Raw genomic sequence first — 22,636 nt, 5'->3', positions numbered from 1 at the left:
TGCAAATTAACCTGCCATCTTTGTTGGGTTCATTTGCATGCTCACTCCTGATTGGCTGATGGGTGTCGCAGAAGTATAGTCAATTTGCATATTTCTTTTATTGGTGTAGATAGTCACTATCACCAGGAGTTAGCCTATCTAATAAAAGAGTGCTATGCAAATTGACCATACCTCCCCTACACCCATAAGCTACGCCCACAAGCCAGTCAGGAGCAGGAGGGAGGCTTGGTTTTCCCCGGCAATGGAGGAAGCCAAGCTTTCTGCCTGCCCTTGCCGGCCTAGGCCTCCACTCAGTACTACAAAGTTTCAATTATAGAAGGTAAACAAATCCCAACAGAAATGGCGGCAGCCACAGAGCTGGAAGAGCAGGAGGCTAGGGTTGCCCCTGGCCATGGAGGAAGCCAAGCTTTCCTCACACCCTGGCCGGCCTAGGCCTCCACTCCAGGCTACAAAGTTTCAATTATGGAAAATAAATAAATCCCAACATAAATGGCTGCTGCCATGAAGCGAGCAGAAGGCTTGGCTCCACTCCAGGCTACAAAGTTTCAATTGTAGAAGATAAATCCAGATACCAGGGTCTCCGCTTGGGTTGCCAGGGGGCATGGCCAGCTTGCAAACCACCACAGGCCCCTCGCCCAGGCCGCCCCACGCCCCAAGGGAACCCCCACCCTGATCCAGGCCACCCTTCAGGGCAAACCAGCTGGCCCCCACCTATGCACGAGGCCTCTATCCTACCTAATAAGAGTAATATGCAGATTGATCATCACTCCAACACACAAGATGGCTGCCCCCATGGGGTCAAAGATCCTGCTCCCATGTGGACACAAGATGGCCACCAGGGAAGGGCAGTTGGGAGGGACCAGGCTGGCAGAGGAGGGCAGTTGTGGGGGACCCAGGCCTGGCAGAGGAGGGAAGTTGTGGGGGACCAGGCCTGCAGGGGAGAGCAGTTAGGGGCAACCAGGTTGGCAGGGGAGGGCAGTTAGCGGCAAACAGGCTGGCAGGGGAGCAGTTAGGCATCAATCAGGCTGGTAGGGGAGTGGTTAAGGGGTGATCAGGCTGGCAGGCAGAAGCGGTTAGGGGCAATCAGGAAGGCAGGCAGGCGAGCAGTTGGGAGCCAGCAGTGTCCTGGATTGTGAGAGGGATGTCCGACTGCCCGTTTAGGTGGAATCGGGCCTAAACGGGCAGTCGGACATCCCTCAAGGGGTCCCAGATTGGAGAGGGTACAGGCTGGGTTAAGGGACACCCTCACACCCCGTGCACGAATTTCGTGCAGCGGGCCTCTAGTTTATTTTATAACTAGAAGTTTTTACCTTTTGACTCTCTTCACCCATTTAACTTAACCCCCAACCTCACCCCTGGCAGCCACTAATTTGTCCTCTACATTTATGAAGTTAGGTTTGTTTGTTTGTTTGTTTGTTTTTTTAGATTCTACATATAAGTGAGATCATATGGTATTTGTCTTATACTTTGGGATCTTTGATTTTTTATTTTTACTTGAAATTCTTGTAAATATTACTTTTCTATTACAAGAACGTAAAATATTCTGCTAAAAATAACTGAATGGAGAATTATCCTTGTTGACTATTCAAAAAACTGCTTATCCTAGTTTAAAAGAAACAAAAAGTTTGGGCAGAATGGAACAGGTAATGGTTTGAAAAGTATAGAACACCCATTGGATTGCATTTGCTTTCTCTTGCTCTTTTATTAATTTAGTCCCAATTTGAGTAAACATTAGCGTGAGGGAAATATGGGACTTTGGGGTTGAGACAAAGTATTACAGAAAATAGTCCTAGGAAAATATGTTGATTCTTTGGGGTCTTAGATATTATAGAGTATTATTACTCACTGCTCTTTTTTTTTTTAAGCTTAAATAAATATTCAAGTTTTATAGCAAAAGAGTGAATAAATAATGCATTTTTACATACTGAAATACCATATAGCTTTTTGGAAAATGTATATAATGAACTTGAGACAAGCTGTTCGTGATTTTTCTTTTCTTTATTTCATTTTGTTGTGTTGTTTTTTTACATTGCCATTTATCCCCCATACACCCTCTTCTACCTCCACCACCCCCAGCTTCCCATCCACGCAATCACCACACTGTTGTCTGTGTCCATGAGCCATAATATTTTTTAACAGTGAAAAATAATCTCTGAAACGTGAGGTTTGGGTGGGCGGCATTTATATTTTAATGTTACATGTTTGACTTTGCAATTTTCCAACCCAGTCCTGAGATTGTTAAAACTAATGTGTATATCTTAGGAAGTGGGTTTTTTCCCGTTTCTATGACATGTTTGCTAATCATTGCAATCACTACTTGATTTTTTTCTTAATTAAAACCAGTCAATGTAACCAAGACACTTTAAAAAATCATTTCGAATTTTATTAATATGTTATGAAATGCTAACCTATTTGTTCTTCCTTTTGGATACCATCTAGAATTTTCTGAAAAAATTGGAACAATCCTTTATGTGTGTCTGCTGCCAGGAGCTAGTTTACCAGCCTGTAACAACAGATTGCCTCCACAATGTCTGTAAAGTAAGTAGAATTTCTTTCCCATTTTCCCTTATTAGGCCAGAAGGCACACTAACCTCCAAAACTGTTTTTACCATGTGAAGAAGCATTTTTCCATAAAACAAAATAGTCATAGAACCTTGCCAATTCAGAAGCACTTAATTATATCTTAGTGGTAAGTGCGCGTTTTAATTAGATAGTAATAGTAAATCAAATATATGTAGTTGAGGTATTCTATCATGTTTGGCATTGTTAGGAAGGGGTTGAAATGGATAAGAGAAATAGGTGTCATTGCGTTTTTTTCTTACACCTTTTATATGTTTCGTATAGTTTAGTGCAAACTTAAATAGTTGCAAGTATGTAAGGAGATCTAAAACAGAGTCTATCTGGCAGCATGCCCAGAGGAGTTGAATATTGTGTTGTGAAAGGAAAATTTGAGCTATAGTAAAAACAAGGTTGGAATCGTGCTCTACTGCTTGGTGGTTGTGTGCCCTGACCTAAGTTCCAAACTTGAATTTCTTTTGTAAAATGGAAATAACCTTCCACATATAAGTTTGTCCTTGACCTTGAGCTGGTTTACTCTGTAATAGATTTAGTTCTTTTAAAAATCTTTTTGGAAGACACATTACATTATAAGTTAAGTGATTAGTTCTAAGCAGGGGAATCTTGAGGGTTTTTTTTCTTTAGTGCTCTATCAGAAAAGAACAGGGTTAAAATCCAACCTAGAAGATGAGGCTAGTGAGAACCATAATCTTTAACACCCTCATTTTACTGGATGAGGAAATTAAAGCATACAAAAGTTGAATCATTTACCTGAACTCTCACAGTGATTTCAATTGGTGTGCTGCAAGAATTTTTAAAACGTGCAAATACCTATTTGGTCAGGGGCAGTGACCTCTTTTTTTCTTAGATTGTCAAAAAAAATGACAACAGCTAAAATAAATTAAAAAAAAAAAACAGCCAATACAACAATAGCCATCCAGTGTGAATGCCCTGTCTCAAACCATAAATAATATATAGGTCATATAATAGAGTTTGCATCTTATTGGTCACGTGCATAATAAGGTTGTGTCTGGTTGGTTAATTCTTGGTACCAGAATTCCTTATAGACAAGTATAGGTACCTGATTTTTTAAAAAGTCTCTTTGGAGCAATAAGGGTAGGTACTTAACTCTTACCTCCCCACCCCCACAAATCAATAAAAAATAAGCCCTTTTTTTTTTTCTCTTTTTTTTTTTGTCATATCGGCAAAAAGTAGATTTTTTGGTATGCTGCAGAATTTTAGCAATTATTTTATGTGTGCCATGAGATAAAAAAAGGAAGTTGAAAATTGCTGTGCTAGAGGTAGAGCCAAAGCCATGTCTATAGACTAGTGTTCATAGGATAGATTCAGGCCTTTAATCATTTTTCATCTTTTATGTTTTTCTTGTTGTTAAACAGTAAGTTTCTAGTTCTTATTTAAAAGCATAAATTGTTGAGTCCTTTTCTACATGCTTTACCAGATGAAACTGGATGTATTTTTTGGGTTTTTGTTTTGTTGTGTTTTACCTTAGGATTGTTTACAGCGTTCCTTTAAGGCTCAAGTTTTCTCCTGCCCTGCTTGCCGGCATGATCTTGGCCAGAATTACATCATGATTCCCAATGAGATTCTGCAGACTCTACTTGACCTTTTCTTCCCTGGCTATAGCAAAGGACGATGATCTGTCTACTTCCACTGTGTTGCTCCTGGTGATTTTTTTGGACAATAAAGAATCTAAAGTGGTTGGGGTGGGTAGGGGTGGAAGCAATGTTGGACCATATCTCTCATGTTCTGAAGCAGCTGATCCTCTTTTCCTACATAGCCATCATCTTGTGTGTGTAGTAAGAGGCCCATTTCTCAACTGTCTTTTAAATATCAAAAGGTAGTTCCTGTCAGTAACAACTAGTTGTAATGAGTAGAAGTTGAAGCCTCAGCTCTAGTTGATATCCAAGTTATGATTTATTTTGCAACTACCTCAGGACAGAAAAGATTTATGGGGATTTTTAAATCATTGAATAATTAGTTAAATGAAATTTTAGCTACACACTGCCTCCCAGATATTAGTTGTGCCTGGTTCATGTAATTTGATTTTACAGAAAAGGAAATGACACTTGAGATCGTTGAAATGAACGCAGCTTCTGTAGTGTGCAAAATACATTTTTAATATCTTCCATTACAATGTGTGTTTTACAAGAACAGGTTCATTTTTTAGCCCATTTTGTGAGCTCCATTGTGCTTTTTTCTGGTGTTTTATGCAAGTTGACTACTAATGACTAATGAGAACAATATGAATGCATTGTTGCTGCATTGTAATGTGTGGTTTTGCACTTAAAAGAAGTATTTGGATGCTCTGATTATAACTGTTTATGAAAAGCGTCTTCTGTACTAGTCAAACTGCTTTTATTGAGTCTCACCAGTGGTTTTACATCTGCAGAGCATTGAGGACTGGGCTGACTTTTGAGAGGGCTGAAATTGCTTCATATTGTGATCCTAAATTTTATATTCACTGCTCCCTAAAGTATACCTTAATAAATATTTTATGACCAGCAAAATAGCTCATCTTGCTTCACTGTTTTACATTTGTCTGGCTTGTAGTACATGCGTTTAAGAATCAGTCATTTCCAGAGTATTTCATTGTACATTTTTATTGATACAGGTATTTTTTTAAAGAGATTTTATTTTTTGTAGTAGTTTTAGGTTCACAGTAAAATTGAGAGGAAGGTACAGAAGTTTTTCATATGTCCCTTGCTCCCTCCCTAACCTCCCCCATTATCTATATCCTCCGCCAGAGCAGTCATTTGTTACAATTGATGAACCTAATTTGTTACAATTGATGAACCTACCCAAAGTCCGCAGTTTACATTAGGGTTCACTCTTGGTATTATACATTCTATGGATTTGGACAAATGTATAATGAACATACAATATTATATTACTTTTTAGGTGTACACCCAGTGATTAGACATTACACTGGTATAACTTACTAAGTGATCACGCTGATAAATCTACTACCGATCTGATACTATACATAGTTATTAGAGTGTTATTGACTATATTCCCTACGCTGTACTTGACATGCATATGACCATTCAGACAGATTTCAGATGGTTCTCAGTGATTTTTGTCCTTTTTTAGTTGTATTGATACAGATATTCTTGCACAATTTTTCACTCTTGATTTTCAGTAACAAGAACTAATACTGATGGGGAAAATGAGACATTTGGGGGGGCTAGCAATCTGAATCTGTGCCAGTAACCTAATGCACATTCTTGTTAGCCTATAGTCTAGTCACTGCTCCTTCTTTAATTATCTGGTCCTTCAAGATGTTTACCTAAGTACTACCCCCATTTTAGAGAGGCCATAAACCATGAACAATACACAACCCCCAGACGGAGTTATCAGCACTGGCGCCAGGCCAGGCCTTTAGATGTGGTCTCATGGCCCTCACCCCAACACACAGGGCTTTTTGCAAAGCCTGAGAAAGGTCCGGAAGTCCCATCCCATATTTGGGGGACAAAGAAACCAAAGGGTATAAAGGGAAAGCTTCCTCCATATTGGCTTGCTCAGGATTTGGAGAGAAACTGTCTCCCCTGAGTCCTGTACTAGCACATGTGAAACATCTGAAAATAAATGGGTTTTTCCTGTGTTTCCGGTACTCCTGTGTGTTCTTCAGTTGCCTGGTAAATTCTGTAACAATACGAAATCTTAAGCACTGCCCAGCCTGTGTGGCACAGTGGTTGAGCATTGGCCTATGAACTAGGAGGTCACGGTTCGATTCCCGGTCAGGGCACATGCCCGGGTTGCTGGTTCGATCCCCACAGGGCAGGTAGAAGGCAGCCGATCAATGATTCTCATCATTGATACTTCTCTCCCTTCCTCTCTGAAATCAATAAAGATATATTTTTTAAAAATATTTTTTAAAAATCAATGGAAAAATATCCTCAGATAAGGATTAACAAAAACATTTTTTAAAAAACAGACATCAATGATGAGAGAGAATCATTGATCAGCTGCCTCCTGCGCACCCCCCACTGGGGATTGAGCCCACAAACCAGGCATGTGCCCTGATTAGGAATCGAACCGTGACTTCCTGGTTCATAGGTCGATGCCCCCCCAGCTGGATTTAGTTGCTATTTTTTAATGGGGGAAAGAGGAATGTTTCACCATCATATTCATGTCTTTGAACCAGAGATGGCAATATTTCACACACTTGCTCAGTTTCTCAAAAAAGAAATGCTACCAGTATCTTCTCATACATTATTTCACTTACTACTCACAACCTGTGAAGTAAATAGTTTTATCTCCATTTTACAGGCAAGGTAGTGGTTTCAGAGTTAGTTACTCACCCGAAGTCACAGGCAGTCAGCAGCAGACTTAGAATTTAAATTCAGTACGTCTCTGTCTCACTGTGTTGTTTATTTTTAAGTTCTGTTACATCCTTTTGCCCTTTGAAAACCAGGTTTGGGCACTTTGAAAGAGAACTAATGTGCAATGTGACTGAGTTTCATCTAAAAATACCTGTATGGTTGTTATATGGCACGTTATTTCTTTCAGAGACTCTTTTCTCATTTTCGTAATTATAACAACCAGGGCTGCATTCTTAAATGAAACTGGTTTCTGGGAAATAATGAAATTGTTTCAGGACTGTGTTGAGCCTGCTTAACTGTGCCATTCCTCCAGAACTGCCGCATGCTCCCTGGCATTAGGCTTCAGATTAACAGCATTTCTCAGAGTGGCAGACTCGGTGAGAGTCCCAGGTGAAAGGCTCTCTTTTTGACAAAACACAGAAGTAGCGCTAACTCGCCACACTCCTCCCCTACACCTCCCGACGTGGCTGGCATCACATCCGACACTCACTCCTTCGCTATTTGCAAGTTTATACCTGACTGTCTCCTTCCATGAAAAGTATTTTCCTCATTGTCTTTTGGAATGCATTTGAAGCAGCTTCTTTTAACCAATAAAAGCATTTAGTTCTTCTATTTTGAGAAACTCATATTCCTGTGTAGTTCACGTTGGATAAAAGGTATTAAATGGGAGTGAGTTATTTTTTTTTCCGTTTTTTTATGCCAGTCTTTTAAAAAGGATCAGGTTCCTAGTGGCAGCATCATTGGGGCGGGAAATTGCATTTTTTTAGGATGCCTGAGATCACTCCTCGTGCCCGGGATTCCACCCTGTTTGGGAGGAGTTTGGCTGTTACTTAAAGCACTTAAATCTCACCAAGTCTTTTTCTAATGATCTTCAGAAGTGCTTTTGTAGAAAATTTAAAATGTCACACTCGAACCATACAAACATATTTACTAATAATGTTAAAATGCACAATCATATCAAAAGCACACTAAAATTTCTCTTTCTCTTGCATCAGTTTTGAAAACCCTAACCTCTTAAAAAGAGGTCTAAACACCCAAAAAGTCCTAATGGCCCATTAAAAAAAATAGCTTAGAGTTGATTTCTTCTACTCTCCCATCAATTCTTTTGAATTCAGAAGAATTGCAGGCCATCTCCAACCTGCATCATAGAAGTTAATTTGTAAAATGACAGCCATGACCTGTGACTTGATGTAGGTTAAAAATGAAATGATCTGGTTTGTATAAATATTTCCTATAGGAAATGATGTAGAGGGAATGGCTAGATTCCCAGGTTAGCCTATAAAACCAATTAAGCCATAATCTATAAATCAGCACTCTTGTATGGAAAAGACACCCAATAACCCTGCTACTTGCATGCACCAGAGACCTCCTTCTCCAAATTAACTGCATTTCCAAACAAACTTTGGGGTAGATGATCTGACGGCCAGAATTGTAACTTTCATATCGGGGACTTATGGCCATCCCCAGGGAGTTGTATGTATGAAAGGTGTGGAGGAGACTGGGGAAAAGCTCCAGGTGGAACATGGGGACAGGTATGAAGGCTGGGAGGACTAGAGGAGGGGTGGGTGTGGGAGGTGAAAACAAGTGCTCAGTGAAGCCACCACTGGAATTACATATGAACAGAAGGAAGGAAAAGCACATCATACACAGGCACAAACACTCCACATTAATCACATGTCAGGACACCTGCCTACATACATCACAGTAATGCACAGTGGGTCCTCCAGCCCCTCAGCTCAGCCTCTGTGGTCTTGGGAAGTGTCCACCAGCCCTGTCCTCGGCCTGCTGCTGTGCGGACTCGCATTTCACCTTCAAAGACATTCTAGCCTCTGGCATGGGCATGCCCTCCCACTTGGTCCCCTCCGTTCAATCATTCTGCCTCGTTGGTTTCCAAAAAAAAGACTTCTGGCTCTTTTTCTCTCAGGACCCTCCCCTCCCACACATCTTTCCCTCCTGTGCATGGGGTCCTCCCTCGGCCCCTTTACTGACAGGCCGGCCCCCTCCCTGGCCTTTGCTCTATGGTCTGGTGCTCGCTGTGCTCTTTCTCACCCAGGGACTTGGACCCCAGATCTGTTTCTCCCTTGCCTGCCCCCCTCTCAAACTTGGGACCTCCTCCCCCTCCTCCCCTTCCCTTTGCCATCTTAAGCTGACTTTTCAATCCTCTCCCTTCCCCATTCTCGTGATCTCTCTCTTCCCGATTCCAGGGAGACCTCTCCTGGGCTTGTTGCTCATGCTCTTGACCTCCTTCTCCCACCATCTCTGGCTTTGTCCCCTCCCCCTTCCTGACTTCTTTCATTTGCCATCATTTTTCTTCCACTTTCACACCTTAATTCTTTCTCATTCTCTTATCTACCTCCTCCCATTTTTTCCTGTTCATAACCTGCATCTTCTCCCACTTACATTCCTACTCCCTCCTTCCAAATGCTTCCTCCCTTCCTGACACAAGGACCGCCCCCCGCCCCCCCCCCCCCACACACACACACATCTTTTCCCTCTTTTCCTCAAAGCCTTCCACCTTAGTCAGGGGCCCCTTCTTCTCTGGACCCTAATTTTATTCTCGATGATCTTGACTCTAGGCTCAAACACCTCCTCCCCGTTTTGACTTCCAGCAAGATTTGCACACCTTGCCTCAAACCCAGCTTTTATTCCTCATCTTCCTCCCCTCCCTATTTCCCAGGGATTAAAACCCTTTACATATGAGATTGAAAACAAATGTTAAAATGCAGATATTAAAATTTTCAAACATGCTTCTCTTTCTAAATAACTACCCTCCCCTCCCCTACACCTAGTCATGGCTGGCTTCTTTTTGTTCAGATTTTCTCCTAAAAGGCAGCTTTCCAAGAATCCTTCCCTGCCCACCCAATATAAAGGGGTCCCAGCCCTGACCCAGGTAACACAGTAGGTTCTGTGTTACAAAGAGCATTTCACATTGTGAAATCTTACTTTATGTGTTGTCTGTTTATCCATCTGGAATTGATGCTCCATGAAAGGCCTTATCTTTCTTGTTTACCTGGTGCCTGGTAGGTACATAGTGGCTCAGTCAGTTTTTGCTGAATAAGGTCGTGATTTCTGGTGCCAGACACTATGCTAAGTACTCTGTGTTACCATGTCATTTAATCCTTATAACAAGCCTGATTGAGGTAAGTCCTTTTACTATTGCTATTTTATACCTTAAGAAACTTAAGTGCAGAAAGGATAAGAATTTTGTCTATTGTCTCAGAACAATGGGCCTACCTGAGAATCTCATCCATATCTGTGTGAAGTCACAGCCCATGTTCCTTTCACTTCCTCTGGCAATGCCAAGGAAAAGGACCGATAGGAATGGAAAACAAAGGAAGAAGATGGTCTGAATGCGAGGTACATCAGATCTGGTCGTACATCAGATCTGGTCGGGCTCCTGCCCTGGGGCAAGGAGTGCAGGGAGGTGCAGTATAGGACACAAGGACCTAAGTGAGGGTGAGAATAGTAAGAGCTAACATTTACTCATTTTGTGCCAGGCACTGCTCAGAACAATATATTGAATACTCACCCGGGAGTTGTAGGTGGTATCATTTCACAGATAAGGAGTCTTGGCTCAGAGATGTTAATTATCTTCTCCGAGATAAGACAGTTAGGATATAGGAGAGCTGGGATATGACCAAAGCAGTCTGAGCGAATATTCTCATTGCTACCCTGCACTCCCCCCAGCAAGAAAATAACCAGATTTACAAGACTAGTGTGCTCCGTACTGGGCACCAATTCCTGCTTCCTGGATTCCTATTTTCTTTGTGGAAGGGCCTCAGCTAATGTCACAGGCCTGCCTTTTACTGCTCTCCATAGAGAAGGTGGCTGATGGCTTCCATTCACCCATGTTACTGCACCAGCACCCAGGAAACCTGGGGTCGACAGGGCAGCAATCCTGGGTCAGTGTATCCGTCACAGACTCAGACTCCCTGGGGTGGGAGTCCCAGACTTAGACTGAAGCATCAAGGGCAAAATGGAGAGCAAGCCCTCTGGCTAGAGATCTTAAAAAAAACAGTCTCCAATCAGCTTTATTCCCCAAAACTGACATTTTGATCTATAAATAAATAAATAAATAAAAGGCTTCCTTGATTCAGTGCTGGCAGGAGTGAGGGTAGCAGATCAGAGAGCGAGGCTGAAGCGCAGTGGCACCGGCTCGCACAGTCTCCTCCAGCCCTAGGAGCCTTGGCCAAAGCCAGCAAAGAGGGATTTCCTCTCAAAATAGTAAGATTTGCATAAAAAAAATACAAGGGTGGCCCTGTCTGGTTTGGCTCAGTGGATAGAGCATCAGCCTGCGGACTGAAAGGTCCCGGGTTTGATTCTGGTCAAGGGCACATGCCTGGGTTGGGGGCTCAGTCCCCACTGTGGGGTGTGCAGGAGGCAGCCAATCAATGATTCTCATCATTGATCTCTCTCTCTCTCTCTCTCTGTCTCTCTCTCTCTCTCTCTCTCTCTTCCTCTCTGAAATCAATAAAAAATATATTTAAAAAAAATACAAGGGTGACTAAGTTCAGCATCTTTCCCGCCCTCATCGTCCTTTAAAGGCTTAGCGTTCTGGAAATTTTCTTGAAATGTGAACAAAGGAAGCTGAGAGGCAATACCTGGAACTTGTTAGAAATGGAAACTGGCCCTGCCCCAGACCTACTGAATCAGACTTGGTGCCTGGGCCCAGCCCAGCGTTCTGCATCAACAGGCCCCCCCCCCCGGTGATCTAGACACACGAAGGTTTGAAAAATCACTGCCCTGGGAAACATCTCTGAGCCTGTCCGTCTGAGCCAACACGTCTGTCCGGGAGCCCTGGGAACCGCTAAAAGCACTGGTATCTCAGCTTCAGCTTCTAAACTATGTGTCCCAGAGGCCTTCCTGCACCCCACAGTGGCACTCACATCTTTTATTTGGATGAAAGGCACCAGTGTCATTGGAAAACACGGCCCCTATAAGTATCTAGAGCTTTCACGGGGTTTTGGACGGAACCCGTGCCTCTGCCAAGGATTATTCTGAGAGTGCCCTGTGGCCTCTCCCAGGGTGTGAAGAGACGGGGTGACCGAGGCAGAAGAGGAGTGTGTGTGTCTACCTCAAACCCCTCCTCTTCCAAACTGCTCAAAACGCACATCCTGCATATTGTTAAGGTCCTAGATGCCACTAAGCTGCAGAAAAAAAGGGTAATACAATGGCAAATGTTATGTATATTTTACCACAATTTAAAAAAAGGGGGGGGGGGGGGGAGCATCCTACACTGTCCAGAGACACTGTTTGAGGGCCCAGCATTTTGTACTTGGCTTGAACAGGATTCACAGAAGGCACTGGGAATACTGGTCTTGGTGACTGCGTCCCTGTATTCATTCAAGTCATATTTCTTTGTGTTTGTTGAACACACACTGCAGGTAGCACCGGGGATCCACTGATGTATGAGATATGGTCCCTTGAGCCCTAGCCGGTTTGGCTCAGTGGATAGAGCGTCGGCCTGTGAACCAAAGGGTCCCGGGTTCAATTCCGGTCAAGGACACATACCTTGGTTGCAGGCTCCTACTCAGCCTGGGCCCTGGCTGGGGCTCATGCAAGAGGCAACCAATTGATGTGTTTCTCTCACAGCAATGTTTCTCTTTCCCTCTCCCACTTTCTCTCAAAATCAATGGAAAAATATCCTCAGGTGAGGATTAACAACAAAAAAATAGTTCACCTCGACTCTTAGCCACCTGCGTTTGCCTCTGATATATTTGGGGGCAAGCAATGTCTGAGCTGTTGGGGAAGCAACTTTTTCATTCAACCTAGCACTTTGCAGCCTGGCGAAGAAATTAGAAAACTGCTGTTCACCTCCACAATCTGTTTTGCTTGTCCTTCCTCGGTGGGGCCACCCAGCCCTGGACAGCCTGGGTGGAGAGCCTGGTTTTCAGTACAGGAAGGGCAGTCTCAGGTTGGCAGTGGGGTAGCCTGCTTTCCTCGGTGGGCACTGGAGCTGTTCAGCCGGGGTTCAAGTTCTGGCTCTCCCTCTCCCCAGCTGTGTGACCTTACGCATCTCTCCATACCACTCAGCTCATGTGTAAAAGTGTAATGTTTGAGGTTCCAATGAGATAATATGTTTTAAACACTTAGAATAGTACCTGACTCCTAGAAGTACTCCATAGACAGTAATCATTTAATTATTTTGTTAGCCCTGGCCAGGTAGCTCGGTTGGTTTGAGTGCTGTCCTAATACACCAAGGTTGTGGGTTCAATCCAAGGTCAGGGCGCATACAAGAATAAACCAATGAATGCATAAATAAGTGGAACAGCAAGTCCATGTTTCTCTCTCTCCCTTCTCTCTAAAAGCAACCAACAAATAAAAACGTATGCTAAAAAGGAGCCATGGATCCCATCACTTCTCTACTGCTTAGTTAGGCTGAAATAAATTGTTTTACAAACTTTGTTTTAAAGTGTGAGAGTAAGTGGACCACTTGTAGAGCATTCAATAGAGCACTCAGACCTTTGTCTAGATCATTATTCATAACAACTGCCACACGAGGAACCAAGTAGCCGGGGCTAGCGTACGTGCTTAATAACTATCAGGGAAGACCATCTGCAGTGTCTGCTATTTCTAGGAGAAACATGTGTGGCAGGCATGCTACTTGCCTACCTGAAACCCATTCTTCCCCTTTTCTTCAATTAAGAAACTCCTGATTTTCTTTGGGGCAGTAACATGCCCAGCTAAAAGTCCTCCCCATACCCCTTGCAGCTAGGAGTGGCAATTTGAACCAGTTCTGGCCAGTTAAAGGTTAAGCATAAGTTACTGGGTGAAGCCTCTTGGAAAGCATTTCAGAAGAAGCCAACTTGGATGGCATCTGCCTTTTGTCTCTCGTTTTCTCCCCCTTTTTCCTATCTAGAATGGCATGTGATGCCTGGATATGCAGCAGCCATCCAGGACTATGAGGATGAAGACTGTACACAAAGCAAGGCAGAACAGAAAGACTGAAGGAGCACTAGCCCTTGGCTTATTACCTCTGGACTTGCTGTTAAACAAGAAAAAATAAACTATCTGATTAAACTTCTGTAGTTGGGTTTCAGTTACCCGCAACCTAACACGATTCTACCAAAAAGAGCCAAAGTGCGAACCAAGGCATACACACTGTTTCTTTAGCCAAAGACAAAGCTGGTAATGGAACAGTGGCTAGTGGGTTAGGTATTCTTACCCTTCAAATCCCTCTGATCTTGGACATGGACAGAAGAATGAAAACTGGATCAAGAAGGCATTCTTCAAATTGAAATGCTTTTATTAGAACACTAATAATTGCAGATAAAAAAAAAACACGTGAAAAAAGAGAAAACGCTCAAATGCTATTATTGATTAGGCAAATTAGTTGGAAGGAAGATTTCCGCAGTGTATACAAAATGTAAACATTTGCCCTGGGATTTTCCACAGTTGGCACAGTCCCTAAGGACTTATTTGGAACAAAAAAATGTCTATCAATATAGCCTCTACAATGTCTGTGAACTTGCTACACTGAAAGTTAAAGTTCCTAGCACACCCCAAATTTTCTATGCAAAAACACTAAAAATGGCCACCAATCAAGGCAATTTGAACATCAACTGCTACATGTGGAGGCAGAGGCATGGAAGCAAATCAGTCTTCCAACAGTGAGCTCCCACTCACTACCCTAGTTGTATTTACATTTACCTTGACAGAGATTACAAAAATATACACAGTATATAAAACCCCTGCTTGAGTCTGGGGTAGTTGATGAAATATTTCCTGCTTATCAAATGCTCCAGAGAGAGGCATCAAGTCAGTCACTTGGACTCAGGGAGAGACTACGAAGAGGCCCTCTTCTGTTCAGAAAATGGAGACTCATAAACTTCCATGGGCGGGCAGGTACAGACCAGGTGCTGATCTCCATAGATGTCATCAATCCGGGCAATGGTTGGCCAGAATTTGTTCTCTGGTTTCACAAAGGGCTGTAAGAACAAAGGACGAAGATATTCTGCCATATTCCCATATTCTGAGAGGTTTATCTTGTGAGAGGATATTACAATGATACTCCCACAGCCTAGTATACCACTAGCCCAACAAGTACAAGAAGCTAGCTCTAGCTGGTTTGGCTCAGTGGATAGAGTGTCGGCCCACAGACTGAAGGGTCCCATGTTCGATTCCAGTCAAGGGCATGTACTTGGTTGCAGGTTCAATCCCTGACCCTGGTCGAGGCACATACAGGAGGCAACCAATCGATGTGTCTCTCTACATAGATCTCTCTCTGTCTCTCTCTCTCCCTTCCACTCTCCCTAAAAATCAATAGAAAAATATCCTTGGGTGGGGATTAACAAAACAAAACAAAAAGTATAAGAAGCTAAAATGTTCTCATCCCATCAAACATACTACGCAGCATCTTCTCCTTCATATAAGAACCATAAAAGAAAAAGAAATAGCCCTAACTGGTTCGGCTCAGTGGATAGAGTGTCAGCCTGTGGACTGAAGGGACCCAGGTTCGATTCCGGTCAAGGGCATGTACCTTGGTTGCAGGCACATCCCCAGGAGGGAGTGTGCAGGAGGCAGCTGATTAATGTTTTTCTCTCTCTTCGATGTTTCTAACTCTCTATCCCTTTCCCTTCCTCTCTGTAAAAAATCAATAAAATATATTTAAAAAAGAAAAAGAAATAGCCCTAGCCGCTTTGGCTCAGTAGATAGAGCGTCCCGCCTGCGAACTGAAAGGTCCCAGGTTCGATTCCAGTCAAGGCACGTGCCCAGGTTGTGGGCTCGATCCCCAATGGGGGGCTTGCAGGAGGCAGCTGATCAATGATTCTCTCTCATCATTGATGTTTCTATCTCTGCCTCTTCCTTCCTCTCTGAAATCAATAAAAAAATATATATTTTTAAAAATGTGACATAATACATTAAAAAGAAAAAGAAATAATTACATTTGGGGCCATCTCACTGTTGGATGGTGGGAGAAAACATCTACTTGACAAGGTCTCCTATTGGGACTTCCTCCACTGTGTGCCCTGCAGATTCTCAGACTCTGACTTCAGAGACGTCTACGCTCTGTGGACTTCCCTTGTCAGGGCCCACATTTCACAATGTGTCCCATAGATAGTTACTATGAGACTGTAAGAGTGGGAGCCCCTCAGAGTAGGCGATGGCCCCTCGCAGGCCCGTGGACACTCTCACAGCTAGCACAGTCAGCTTCCGAGGAGAACTTACGAGTGGGAAGGCTGCCACCTCTCTGGAATACGGCCGATCCCAGTGCGAGGACGTGACGCAGGTCAGGGAGTGTGGAGACATCTGGGACAGACATGGATGGGAGAGGGATCAGAGCAGAACACTGCCTTCTCCCCCGTCACGGAGCTTCTAACGGGACCCCGTTGACAGAGGAGGCTGTTGTTTTGTTTCAATTTGGGGGGGAAGGAAATCTTGGTAGGAAATTTTTTATTGGGAAATATTTCAAATATCAGAAAGCTTTGGTAATATAATGAGCACATCTACTAACCAACATCAATCCACATTTTGTCATATTTGCTTAACCTTTTAAAATAAAAACCACTGGAGGCAGTTGAAGCTGCCTGGATTTCCCCGCTCCGCCTCATTGTTTGCCCTCCTCCCCAGGGATGACCACTACCTTGAATTTGGTGTTCACCAATCCTATCATGTTTTTATACTATTATTGCGCATATTAATAAAGAGCATATAGCATAGTTCTTAAACCGTGTATCATCCTATGAGTATTATTCTCCACTTGCTTTTGTAACTCAGTATTATGTCCTTTAGACATCTATTGCCATTTTAAAAACAGCCTAAATCCCGAAAGAATCAGCAGTATGGGGGCTAGGGGGCGGGGGGGAAATAGTACAAATGATCATATTGTCTTCCTTCGTTACCCTGTCACACTCACACTGAGTAAGGGACCTGCCTTCTCCTGCCACCCATTGGCCCCTGCACTCCACCTTCTGCTGGGCAGTTTTGAAACTTGCTCAGCATCTCAGACGTGTTGTCCGGCTTGGAGCCACCACAACACAACCACAGCCTTCATGGTGTTCTCAATTCATGCTACCCCGGCTTAATAATATCTGGACCTAATGAGAAACTTAGGGCTCTCACGAGATATGAAATGAACATGTTTTGGAAGAGGCAGGATAATGCCTAACAAATTGTTCTCCAACATAAGCCACAAACATTATAAAACATTCAGGCCAAGGAACAACCCAGGTGTTCTAAGAGGTAACTGCTTGTCTTTAATGTAAGAACTTACCTGTACCCTGAGTTTATGAGGTAAATAACCTCACTGGAGTGCACCAAACAGAGACACAGAATAAGACTTCCTCAACTAACTGGAGCCCTTAGGCCTCTGCTCCCTCTTTGGCAACCGGTTGGGAGCATGTGGTGTGAAGCTGCCACAACCCCCAAAACAAGGACATAAACAACGTTAAGACATAGAAAATACCTACATTACACCTGAGTAACTGCCATGTTCAAGACTTAAACTTCCAAGTAATGAATGCATCACCTCAGAAGAATGGCCTTGATTCTAGGCAAGAATATCATCTTCTGATGAGGGAGTTCAGGGCTTGCTGACACACTGGCCCAACCATTTCATCCTCTATGGGACATTTTGAATAAAGTCAGTGACTACAGACCTTCAGTGGATTGACCTGAGGGTCGATGCGGCCCTCCTCAATGTCGGCGATTTCCTGCCGAATGTTTATCATGGCATCACAGAACCTATCCAGCTCAGCCTTGTCTTCCGATTCAGTGGGCTCAATCATGAGAGTCCCTGCCACTGGCCAGGACATGGTAGGGGCATGAAATCCTGCAAGGGAACAGGCGAACATGTGACATTAATTTTGACCTTCCCTATTTGGAAGAGACACTCTCACATTGATGTTTTCTCTCTCTCTCTGTCTCTCCCCTTCCCTTCTACTCTCTCTAAAAATCAATGAAAAAATATCCTTGGGAGAGGATTAACAAAAAAAGAAAGAAAGGAAGGAAGGAAGAAAGGGAGGGAAGGAGAGAGGGTTGGAGGGTGGGTAATATCAAGGCTGGAGATAGTACTAGGGACTTGAAAGTTTGGAAGTACTAGATGGTAACTTCAATTACCACCTCCCTCCTGGCCCCTTCTCTCTCTCCCTCCAAATGCTGCTGCAGTCAGACGTGAGATGCCAGGAGTCTGAGTCAGGTTATTGGAAGAGTCAAGAGGAGATTTTGATGAGGCAGTTGCTAATTTCATTAATGAAACCACTCTCCGGCTTGTATAACTTTGCATAATAAGATCATTCATTTGCGAGAGAATGAGTCTCACACACACACACACACACACACCCTCAAACATACACACGGGACTCCCATTAAGATGCAGTAGTAAACCTACTAAATTATTAAAGTTTTCATTTTACTTATTAAAAGAAGTCATTCAAAAATCATCATTAAAATTCAGATGGGACTCCACATCCATTGAAAGGCAAAGTTCTCTCCAACTTAGCCTTTCTGAGGACTGAAGGGTCTTTGATATGATTAATAATGTCACTAAGAAAATGTATTTCAATAAGGGCTGTGCTGAGCAAGCATCCACTAATATACAAAGGGCCTGCGTCTCTTAAAATCCTTCAAAGGAAACTGTGTCACCGCTGTGAAAACATATGCCTATTCCTCATCTCTAGAAGCAGCGGAAACAGCTGTGTCACGCCTGAAATGGTTGTAAATAGGAATATAAAACGCCACTCATCTCTCACACTTCTACAGGCAACTTGCTCCGCTTCTTCCCCCATTATACCACCTTGCCTCTTCAAGGACCTCTCTGTTCACCAGGAATGGGAAAGAAATAAGAATTTGCCAGAAACATGGGTAGAGAACAACCATCATTTTCTTTGGGATTTTTAATTTTGTTAACTATACAGACTTCTTGGCTGCGTGGAGTCAAGATGCATGACTTATCTTTCCAAGGGCAGTACAAATGCAGTCGTAAGGGAGAGTTTTTTCTCTATCACTTTAAAGGTTGCCTAGAACCCTGGGCTCCCCACTTCGCCTATGGATCAGTTTCCTGTGGTGACTGCACATTCGTTTGTGCCTCCAGGAAGTGGTCCAAGCCAGCTCCAGCAGCTGCGTGAATGACAAAAGCCCCAGTTCCCCCCTCCCCCCCTCCCCCACCCCCTACTAGGGTCGCTCCCAGGAGGCCACTCACCATAATCCTGAAGCCTCTTGGCCACATCCACAGCCTCAATATTTGCAGACTTTTTGAAGGGTCTTGTATCCAAAATAAATTCATGAGCCACATAACCTGTTAGGGAAAATTGTTTCATCTTGAGATTAGCATCAGTTTGTTGTTTTACACAAGAAAATGGGCAAATAGATCATCCTTTTAATGCATATTGAAATGCATGGGCACTTGGTAAGTTTATAGGTGGAAACAAAGACTTCCTCTGTTCTTACTGCAAATAAAAATGGTTAACATGCCAGGCCAATGTATCCGATCCTAGTGCATAACACACCCTTGAGCCAAGAAGCTAATGGGAGGTGGGACTTTGGTGCTAAGGCTCCGATGAAACATTCAGCAGAGATTTCTGGGGATGAGATTACTTCTAACCTAAAATCTAATTGCAACAGTCATCACAGACCTGATCCTATATACAAAATATTTCTAAAGCTAAAGATCCATTGACACCCTTTTCAGCAACTTTCCCCCAAACCTCCAATAACTGTTTCTTCTGTCTGTGTGCAAATATACTATAAATATATATATATATATATATATATATATATATATATATATATCCATAAGACACAGAATTTTATGTGGTTCTTCAAAGGGGCTTTTGAAGTTTCAGTTTCAGACTGAGAATCAGAAATAAGAGTTGTCAAAGAACACACTGCAAGTGGCAAGGAGTTGATAAGGCCAAAATCTCTGAGGGGTCTGCTCACTCTGTTCTAGCGGTGTAGACGGATTGCCTCTCTATGCCCAGGCTGCCGTCTCCCCAGCATGAGCTGCTGACCACCCATCCATCATCAAAAACCACCAAAGTCAAGTCAGCATTTTCATATATAGAACAACATTCCTGGGAGCTCCCCAAATTCCATGCCCACACAAACTGATGAATTTCTTTCGAGGAAAGCATCTGTACATGAAATAATAATGTTCTCTTTCTTAACCTGCTTTGCTGATTTTCAGCAAACAATGAATTACTTACAGGTCCTTGGAGCAGACAAGTCCTCAGCCTAGAGAATAGCTCCAGGCATTAGCAGCCCCTGAATAGAGTCTGTGAACGGCTCTGCTTTTTATGTAGTGAACACATATGAATAAATTGGTTTTGTTTGAAATAAAAGTATGAGATCCTGAGGCTTTGAATACACTGTTACTGCATACTTACTTACTTTTTTTTTTTTAATTTCTTTATTGATTAAGGTGTCACATATTTGTCCTCATCCCCCCATTCCCTTCCCACACCCCTCCCCACGGATGCCCCAACCCCCTGTTGAACTTAACCATTGGATAGGCTCATATGCATGCACACAAGTCCTTTGGTTGATCTCTCCCCCCTCTCCCCACCCTCCCTTATCCTCCCTCTGAGGCCCGATAGTCCGATCGATGCCTCCTTGTTTCTGGTTCTGTTCTTGTTCATCAGTCTATGTTGTTCATCATTTCCCCTAGATGAGCGAGATCATGTGTCACTAGATATATACTTATAAGAACTGAATGTGAGACGAGCAATAATAGTTATGCTGACAGGCAAATGAATCAGTCTGTAGTGAGTTTCTTTCTGGACCAACAGTTCTTTTGAGACCCAGTTTCAATGTCCACCAGTTCCTTATGTGTACATGTCGGCACTGACCCCTCAGCTCTGGATGGTGGACAAATGGTGGTAACGCAGGTCCGACTCCCTCTGGTTTGGTCTCGGCCGGACCCAGGGGCACGGCTTCACCTGGACCCAGGGGCGCGCGGCCTTGCCCGGGGCCCGGGACCCAGCCTCACCCGGATTCAGGGGCACACGGCCTCACCTGGACCCGGGATCCGGCTTCACCCGGACCCAGAGGCGCGTGGCCTCACCCGGACCCAGGTGCATATTACTTTTAACACATGCTTTCTAACAACGATGGCAATTACATTTGTGAGGAGTGTGAGTCCAGCGTAGGAAGTTGTATTCACAGGTGTGGGGGGCGGAAAGTGCCAGTTGAAATGATCAGGGGGAAGATCATGAGGTGAAAGTCCTCATCAACTGTTAATTCCCAGAATCCTGAATGCCCTATTACGCTACTCCATTTGGGGAGCCCAACCCTTGACCTTTCTTCTCTGAGCCTCTGGCAGCCAAGCCAGCCTTGTGACAATGACTTAAGGAAGGAGGCTAATGCTCTGAAGCAGCGGTCGCCAACCTTTCGGACCTCACGGACCACCGTGAACCACCAGTTGGCGACCGCTGCGCTGAAGGACACTCAGAGGCCGTGGAGGAGGAGGAGAGGGACACATGAGGGTGGAGAGGAGTTGCTCTTGCTGCTGGGCAGGGAGCAGACTCTTCCAGAGGTTCAGTAATAGCTGAAAGGCCCCATCGAGCCCAGCCCAGCCCAGCCCAGCGCTGCTAACACTGAGGCTTCATCTGCAGGGGCCCCCACCACAGCCTAGTGGTTTGGGAAGAGCTCCATTTTCAAAATGAGGTTCAGATGTTATGCATTCGGATGGGAACTGTAGTGGAATGTCAGCATCTTTCTCTCGCTCTCCCTCTACTGAGCCCCGCAAAGGGTGAAATTTAAACTTGGTGGCTTTTGGAGGCCAGATCCCAAGATGTTCATCTTTGTTTGCAGTTTTTTAAGAAGGAAAGATATACAAACCTTCTATGGTATAGGGTGAGTCAGGGCAATCTGAAGTAGAAATTATATAAACTGATCAGCACAAGTTTTCATTTTCACTGAGGAGGTGTTTCCGCTGGGCCTGACCGTGACTATAACAGAGAGTCTGACTAGACAGCAAGTCAAAGGAGCAAAGGAAAGGAGGGGGTGGGATGATGGAAAAGCAAAATAAAAATGGTTTGGCTCCAGGCTTGGAACACGGCCCTTCCCAACCCCTGGGTGTTAATGATCTTCCAAGGCTATAGAACGTGCTGCAGAAAAAAAGGACTTTTCAAAACCCCTCTTGAGCTTGGCCAGTGTTGCTCAGTGGTCGATCTATGAACCAGGAGGCCACGGTTTGATTCTCGGTCAGAGCACATGCCTGGGTTGCGGGCTTTGATCCCCAGTGGGGGCTGTGCAGGAGGCAGCCGATCCATGATTCTCTCTCATCACTGGGCCTCAGGGGGTGTTACTCTCCAGCCAGGGATAAGGGGGCCCAGCTCCTGAGGCCCATGCCCGCCCATAAAGGCCACAGGGAAACCTATTCAGGGACAAGAATTTCCGAGCAGCGTTAGGTTTGTCCAAGGACAAAACAGGACAGGCATTTAAGATTTTAAAACATAGTTAAAACAATGGGATATGAACAGAGTTGTCTACTCCACTGACAGGAACACCATTTAGATTAAAAAGTGAACTTAGCCCCCCACAAGAGTAGACACGTGTGAATTTTTTAAATTTCTCCGTTAACAAGGTATACTACTGCTGCTCTCCATCCCAGTTCTTGCCTGCCACTTCTTTGCTTCGCAAAACTATAACCCTCAACCGTTTAGCTGGTATTTTCAAATCTCTCAAAGAAATGGTTCATAAAGGGAAGCCTGGAGTTCATTAAAATTGTTGCCTCATAGTCAGGGGTAATTCTGAAGTTTTTTTAGAGCTAGTAAATAGGAATAAAATGAATAATGGTC

At 43.7% G+C, this 22,636-nt stretch overlaps 2 protein-coding genes across 4 annotated transcripts in view; one reads left to right on the top strand and one right to left on the bottom strand.

Moving 5' to 3' along the window:
• UHRF2 (ubiquitin like with PHD and ring finger domains 2) overlaps positions 1-13,907 on the top strand; it is a 78,572-nt gene extending 64,665 nt beyond the window's left edge. For 2 of the 3 annotated variants that reach the window (XM_028150619.2, XM_008145004.3), the window contains 2 exons: positions 2,440-2,538; positions 4,067-5,152. In XM_028150619.2, the coding sequence (XP_028006420.1) occupies positions 2,440-2,538; positions 4,067-4,213 (246 nt within the window). In that variant the 3' untranslated portion in view covers positions 4,214-5,152. Of the gene's footprint in view, positions 1-2,439; positions 2,539-4,066; positions 5,153-13,758 lie in introns of those variants that run through there. The other variant, XM_054727036.1, reaches the window with a different exon arrangement.
• Positions 13,908-14,683: 776 nt separating this feature from the next.
• Positions 14,684-22,636, bottom strand: part of GLDC (glycine decarboxylase) — a 73,934-nt gene continuing 65,981 nt past the window's right edge. Inside the window, exons 22-25 of the mRNA XM_008145005.3 lie at positions 19,039-19,134; positions 17,498-17,670; positions 16,068-16,148; positions 14,684-14,827 (exon numbers count right to left, since the gene is read on the bottom strand). Of these exons, the coding sequence (XP_008143227.2) occupies positions 14,684-14,827; positions 16,068-16,148; positions 17,498-17,670; positions 19,039-19,134 (494 nt within the window). The remainder of the gene's footprint in view (positions 14,828-16,067; positions 16,149-17,497; positions 17,671-19,038; positions 19,135-22,636) is intronic.

The sequence above is a fragment of the Eptesicus fuscus genome, chromosome 15 (genome assembly GCF_027574615.1).
Source record: "Eptesicus fuscus isolate TK198812 chromosome 15, DD_ASM_mEF_20220401, whole genome shotgun sequence".
Classification (NCBI taxonomy): domain Eukaryota; kingdom Metazoa; phylum Chordata; class Mammalia; order Chiroptera; family Vespertilionidae; genus Eptesicus; species Eptesicus fuscus.
Note: the sequence above shows the minus strand (reverse complement) of the source record. Positions and strands in the feature narration are given on the sequence as shown.